Genomic DNA, 7469 nt, shown 5'->3' with positions numbered 1-7469 from the left:
AGAGGGTGTATAGATTTTACATTTCTTGTCTAAAACAAGGGTTCAATAAATATTTGTGGATTCAATGGATGACTGTTTGCTTGACCCCCTACCCAGTTCACATGCAGATTCACTTATTGTCCTATGGCGTCCTTCATACCTACTGCATCTCACTAATTCAAGATTCAACCCAGAGTTCAGTATCATATTTAGTTTTTAGATCTTTTTAAGCTGTCTTCAATCATAAACAGTTCCTCTACTTTTTTTTTTTTTTTTTTTTTTGTCTTTGTCACTTGAAAAGCTCAGGCCAGTTATTTTGTTACATAGTGCCTGAGATATTATTATTATTATAGAATTCAAAATGGTAAAAAAATGAGAAATGATACAAAATTACATTACACAAAGTAATAGGAATTTGACAATTGTTGTATTGAATAATGTCTTCAGATTAGCTGTTTAAGTTACCAGATATAAACTTGAAAATTGATTTTAAAAAGTTTTAAGAAATTTAAAGGAAGACAATAAATAAATAAAATTTTAAGCATTAACTGATCCTTTCAATAGGCTAGCAGAAATCAGCAGTATGCACACTATCCTGCATACATACATAAGGATATCTTTTCCCCTTCTTTCTTTGTCCTCTTCCTCATCCCATAACTGAGATATTATTAAGACCAGGTCTATGTTGTCCAGCTGGCCTTGAACTCCTGGGTTCAAGGGATCCTCCTGCTTCAGACTCCAGAGTAGCTGAGCACTGGGGCACAATCACAGATCCAGCTGCATTTTGTTTCTTAAAAGGTTTCTACCAAAGATGTAACCTCGTGTTCTTTTATAAATATCATATTGGGAGGCGCAGATGTCAGCTTTGCCTAATATTGATGCTATTGACTTTACTCTCTTGAGTCACCTTCTGTCTGCCCCTTAATCACTGGAATGTATACTGCCAGGGGAAAGTACTTAGAATTCACAGAAATATCCAGTTCATCTTCAAACCTTCATCTACCAACATGATATCCATTTTATATGTGCTTTTTTTTTTTTTTTTTTTTTTCAGAACTGGGGATTGAACTCAGGCCTTGCACTTGCCAGGGAAGCGCTTATTCCACTGAGCCATCTCCCCAGCCCCTGTGTGCTTTATTTTTAAGGAAGCCTATTTTATGATATTAAAAAGAAAAATAATAGTTATGATTATGATAATGGATATTTAAACTACCCTTAGCTAAAATGCCTGCATCCCCTATATCAAGTGAATCTCTTCATTTGAAAGGATCTTACCATCTAAAACGGAGAGGAGTTTAAGATGTCAGGCATTAGCCAAGATTTCTCGCTTGTATACTCAACACTATTCATGAATTATCCTTTCATTTCATTATACTTTGCAAAAAAAAAAATCCATGAGGCGAGTGTAGTTTTTAATTTTAAAATAGAAAAGTAATAGATAAGACATTAGAAATAATACACAATTTCAGACAAAACAAGGTAGGTGTTCAACCGTGATTGTTATGTTGCATTGTTGTCTTCAATGTAATTGCTTAGATTAGCAGATATAAGCATGTAAAATTGGACAAAGTAAAAAATGTTAAGCATTAACTGCTACCTTCAAAAAATGGACAAAATTAATAATACAATCATATCAGCCGTCCTATGTATATACATACATGATATTTTCCCCTCTTTTTTTTTCTTTCTTTTCTCCTTTCCTGCATCCCAATTGTCTATTCCTTTTGCACAGTTTCTTTCCCCTGTACTATATCTACTGTAGGGACCGTATTTTTTATAAGAAAGAAGCTATGTGATATGATTTCTGGTTTGCCAAATGTCATATTACTTTTGGTCACATTATGATAGGCATCTATAATTATAGTTTTTAAAACTTGCTACAAGGGCTTAGTCAGTCTCTGAAGAGCTCCACATAACCTTGAGGTCTGTCAGCTGAAAATGATTTGGATTGATTAAAACCCTGAGAAGAATTATGATGAGGGTCAGATCATATGATCACCGTGAAGGTAAAATATTACCATTTAAGCTAGACATGGAGCTCTTTTCCCTAAATGACTGTATTTACAATGATAGGCCAGGATTTTCATTGCAAGATTAATAATAACTAAGTTACTCAATCAAGAGAGAACCATCCAAGGGCCTACTAAGTGAGAAAGACCACTGCATAAAATTCTACCTTTACAAAGCGTATCTTTTAATAAGGTAATTCTGGGTATTTAAACAAAAATTGGCCAACATGAGCCTTCTTGTAGGTTCTGCTAGAAGAGCTCAGAAATGGGAAGATCATAGTAGGTAGAGTAGCCTTCCTCTGCCATCTAGAAAAGGGGCCTCCTTGGCCAGGTGCTCAGTTTCAGAAATCACCCTGTCTATTGGGGAACAGGACAGGGTCCTCGCCCCTCACCTGGTCAGCAAAGGAGAGCTGACATTCAGGATGACGTGGGTCAGCGTGGTCCAGTGACCTCAGACCCAGGGTGTCAGGAACGGCCTGAATCTTGCATTTCATTCATCATTCACACTTAAGGTTCTGACAACAGACAACCTTTTCTGTAGTAACCTAAGTACCAAAATGTTTTAAAGTTAAGGAAATTCTAAAGCGAATACCTTTCCTTTAGTTTTAAAGCATGTCCCAATACCTTGATGCAATATCCAAATTGTTCTTCTCATAAAATCACAGTTAAAAAGTATAGTCAGAGTAGTTGTCCTTGTTTTACAATAAAGAAACTGAAGGTGAGCAGGGTAAAATCAGCACAGCTCAGAGTTAGGAATAAATCAGCTCTGAAATTCTGAGCTTAGGGGCCACAGCCCACCCAGCCATGCTTTTGCTTTTCCTTGAATGTCCCAAGCAGGTCTTCAATAGCTCTGAGCCCCCATGACTGCTTTCAGGACATGCAGCAGTGTGAGCTGCTCATCTATCATGTAGTTCATGTCTCTGACTCCAGAGAATAGGGATATAGGCAGGAACCCTTTGGATTGCAAGCCAACATCTCCTTGCATAGACCAGTGATGAGGCCAACATGGCCCCTGCTTTCCCTGACCACAGGGACTTCCTGTGTCTCTTTCCAGACCCCAGGCTCCCCTGGACATGACCCTCTCCATGGACTCGTGTTGGCGCCGGTGGCAGTGGCGAGTCCAAGATGGCGCTCCCCAGTCTCCAACAGAAACCACCCCACTGCTATCTCCAGAGAGGGAGAGGCAGCACTCCAGCCTGGCCCAGCAGCGGGTTGTGTTCCCCAACAACTGCATGTGCCACCAGGACTGGGAGAAGACCTCCAGGAGCTACTCAGGCAACAAGATCTGTACCACCAAGTACACTCTCCTCACCTTCCTGCCTCAGAATCTCTTCGAGCAGTTTCACAGGTGCATATCCACTTGTCCAAAAGACGCGCATTTTAACCAAGTCTTTCCCACTTAGGTGAATTCAGCTGATGCTGCCTCTGAGGCTTATCATTCCTTTGACACCCAAACACATTATGTATTAAGAAATTTTTCTCATTCATTTATTAAATAAATATTTATCCTTTCATCTCTTGGGCACTGGAAATACATGAGAAAACTGGGATAAAGAAACAGAACTCATAGAATATGCGGTTCAGTGAGACATTCATTTTTAAATTTTGCAACATAAAATTATAATAAGTATTTTCATGAAGAGATATTTAGTGCTACTAAGGTGGATGTTAGGGAAATCTGGGCTCTCATCACTTTACTCAAAGGAAAGTAAGCATAAGAATGTCCATCTAGCAAATAGAAGCAATTTAAATCTGAATCTGTGCGCTTCAACCTCCTTACTATAATGTTTAAGGTAACACTGGAAGAGAAGTTCTTTTAGTTAATAAAGGTCAACAGTGGGAAGAAGTAGAGAGGAGAATTTTTCCTTCTCTGTAGTCTTCACTCCACCTCACTTGCCCCTTGCAGGTGGGCTAACCTGTACTTCCTGCTCCTGGTGATTCTGAACTGGATCCCTTCGATGGAAGTCTTCCACAGGGAAATCACCATGTTGCCTTTGGCCATCGTCCTGTTCATCATCATGGTTAAGGACGGCATGGAGGATTTCAGGAGATATCGTTTTGATACAGAGATAAACGGTTCCAGAGTCCAAATATATGAAAGGTAAAAGAAATCTGCCTCTATTTTCTGTCTTGTAACTTAGTAGGTTGCTTTAACTTAGCATGTTCAAATGATGGGTCTCTTACATTATATTTCTTTAAGTTGATTTCATTCAGTGACTCAATGGAAAGTAAATCTGACCCCCCTTGGTGAGCATTTGGTAATATCTGGCACAATTTGTACTTGTCATACTGGTAGAGAGCCCACTGCTGGCCTCTAGTGGATAAAAACCATGTGTGCTGGTAAATACCCTACAGTATTTAGCCCCCACAGAGAGAGAGAGAGAGAGAGAGAGAGAGAGAGAGAGAGAGAGAGAAAGAAATATTGTTATTCACTAAAAAATGCTAAAAGTGCTAGTGTTTCAATCTTTGTGAAAATATTCACATTAGTAAGCACAAGGACATTGTATTATTAAAAGTGGATTTGGCAGCTCAAGAATTAGACTGAATGATGACTGGATCATCTCAAGAGACTGAGTTCAGGTGAAAGTCTTTAGATTGTGTCAGGCAGCGTCTCCCAAATAAGAAAATATATGCTATTTGAAAAGCCTCTGAATTTTTTGGCTAAAAATCCTTGCTTGTAGAACATACCAGGGAGGTTTTAGGACCCAGAGTCAGTGAGCCTGTTCCTGGCTTCCTCAGATGAAAAGGAAGACACCTGCAGATGACGTTCACATTCCAACAGGTGGAGTCTCGGACAGTAGAAGGAAGTGGCCCGGTAGATACACGCCCACACTCGGCAAGCTGCCCCGTCGTACTTCTCCCCTGGTGTCTGTATCTGGGCTTCAAATGTTTAGCTTTCCTTTTGAATGAAGAAAAAAGGAACATTCAGCAAGGAAGGCAAGTAAGAGATGAAAAGTAAACTATGAGTATTAAAGAGGCACGACTGAGTAGAAATGAGAAAAGAAGGGAAGAAAAGGAGGAAAAGGAAAGAAGACAAGAAACGAGTGGTGGTTTCCAACCTGCCTTTTGAAGGATGGTCCCCCAAAGAGAACCCCAATCTACAATATCGTGGGAATCAAATTAAGACCAGCAAGTATACCATACTGTCCTTCATACCCAAGAACATCTTCGAGCAGCTCCACCGGTTTGCCAATTTCTATTTTGTGGGCATTGTGGTTCTGAACTTTATCCCAGTGGTCAGCGCCTTCCAGCCCGGAGTGAGTATGATCCCAGTCTGTATGATCCTAGCAGTCACCGCCATCAAGGACGCTTGGGAAGACCTCCGGAGGTACAAAGCCGATAAGGTCATCAATAACCGCGAGTGTTTCATTTACAGCAGGTAAAGCCAACGACTCCTGGGCCGTCTCACTGGCCATCTGATCTTTCTGTAACCCCTACTGCTACAGCTGCTGTTTGTAGAAAGAAAGGGGGAGGGAGAGAGTGATATTATTATGGGGATATTATTCTAATTTCGGTGAAGTGCTTCAATCTCTAAAGTGAAGGTTATTGTTTAAAAATCCAGTGAGGATTGAGTCGATCTTTTAAAACTAGGAAACCTTCATTATGTGGCTTTTTTTTTGTTGTTACAAATTGATCCAATATTTAAGAATTTTGCATAAATTCTCCACCTTCGTGCACTGTGGCCATGGACACATTGAGCGTGTTTGGGGATCCTGGGAGAAAGAGCGAGGGGCACTGTCGGGGTTAGACGCCATCTCCATCCTGACTAACCCCATGACCTTGGGAAACTGATGTGACCTCCCTTAGTCTCCCTTTGGAATCTGTAAAATTGGAGTAATCCTAGGAGTAGCTGTGAGAACTGCATGAGGTAATCCTGAAAAATGCTTCCCATTATGCCTAACATGCAATCATGCCCAAAAAAGGCAGGCTGTAGTTACCTTCAGAATAGAAAATTCCTATTTTCTCAATCAAGACTGTCCCTGAACATCTTCTCAGATGTTCAACAAAGCAAAGACTGTGTGCCACCATTTTGCCACATATTTAATGCCGCCTTATATATGTTGTTCTTTTACAAGTCTCATTGGGCAAATTACCAAACTTGACTGTTAAGCATAGAAAGCATTTGTCGTCTGTCAGTAAAGGAACAAGACAGAGTCAGAGTGTGTCTCTACTTTGTGACAATTCACGGAGCCCCATAAGAAGCAAGAGAGGCAAGCCTGGCTTCCTGAGAGACTCCAGTAACAGCGAGCACTGCCCGGCTGGCAGTTGGCCACTCTAGATGACTGAGTCACCCACAGACAGGAGCTAAACTTCTTACACATAGAAAAAGTGCCCACTGTGCTGACCTTATCGTCTCAGTGCAGTAGTAATGGTGCAGCTGCTGTGGTCACTAGTACAGTGAGAGGGGCTCGCTACCCCCCAGCCTGTGAGGAACTTCTTTCTAAGGAAGGTTTCTCTACCCTTGGGAGTAGAAAGTGATGGATTTGGAGCTGGCTGGTGGGAGAGCTTCCAAGCAAACTGTAATTCTACAGTTGCAGCCAGGGGATGCCTCCAGAGAGGCTGGATAGCACAAGGACTCGTTAGTCCCTCGGAGTCCTGAAGTGCAGCTCCATACTCACCCCTTAGCAGAAAAGGACCTTCTGGCCTCTTCGGGCCACAGTTTCCCATCTAGAAAAATTCATCTGAAAGTTGTCTTTATTTTTTGTCCCAGCTAGAACAAATTGTCCTGATTGTTGTGAGCGCCATAGAGACCCAGAGCTGAGATTTAGACATTCCTCACCTCTGAGTAAGAAAATCATAAAGAGAGGAAGGAACAACCACCAGGATGTGATGCCCTCCTTGGAAGAGGCGGTTTTTAAGGAAGCCTTCTTTCTCCTGGGGCACCAACTCACCTGTGGATTTTTGTTTGCCACCTTTCTCCTTTATTGATATTCTTTGTCATTTACTGGACAATGGCACAATGCGGAGCCAAGAAACTGACTCTTCAGGAGGAATGTAAGTGGGCCCCAGCGAGCCTGGTCCTGGGAACCAGCCAGAGTTTCCGGAATAATGAGCCTCTTTTCCTGTGGGTAATCTCAGTGTTGATCAGATCACAGACTCACCTGTCCTGGGAACCGCACTCACCTGGGCCAGCCGGCTTGGTGTGTTATTTAAATGGCTGCCAGGAACATCAGAAAACCAAACTAGAGCAATTTAGAAAAAGAAACGTATTAGTCCACCAGCTTACTAGCAGAGAGGGAACACAGAGGGTTCTCACGGGAGTATCTCCCAAAAAGAATTTAGTGCAATGACAACAGCAAACAGATCATCTCTGAAAAAAAGATGTGCATAGCCAAAAACTATACACTAGCCCTGGTGACCCAGAACACAAATGGGACTGAAAAAGAAACCCCTGCATTAACTTAGTGTGACTCCAAATTTGCTGCATTTCAGAAAAGTTTATAATATATTTGAGAAATTTTGCTTGTTCAATTATAGCAA

The 7469-nt window shown here is 41.3% G+C and overlaps 1 protein-coding gene across 3 annotated transcripts in view; it reads left to right on the top strand.

The window, feature by feature from the left end:
* Atp10b (ATPase phospholipid transporting 10B (putative)) overlaps positions 1-7469 on the top strand; it is a 224934-nt gene that overhangs the window by 107968 nt on the left and 109497 nt on the right. For 2 of the 3 annotated variants that reach the window (XM_004629405.2, XM_023713139.1), the window contains exons 2-3: positions 3043-3336; positions 3895-4089. In XM_004629405.2, coding sequence (XP_004629462.1) covers positions 3062-3336; positions 3895-4089 — 470 coding nt within the window. In that variant the 5' untranslated portion in view covers positions 3043-3061. Of the gene's footprint in view, positions 1-3042; positions 3337-3894; positions 4090-4782; positions 5368-7469 lie in introns of those variants that run through there. The other variant, XM_023713140.1, reaches the window with a different exon arrangement.

This window comes from Octodon degus, unplaced genomic scaffold, assembly GCF_000260255.1.
Source record: "Octodon degus isolate 3935 unplaced genomic scaffold, OctDeg1.0 scaffold00029, whole genome shotgun sequence".
Lineage (NCBI taxonomy): Eukaryota > Metazoa > Chordata > Mammalia > Rodentia > Octodontidae > Octodon > Octodon degus.
The sequence above is the reverse complement of the archived record's forward strand: the minus strand, read 5'-3'. Positions and strand labels throughout refer to the sequence as shown.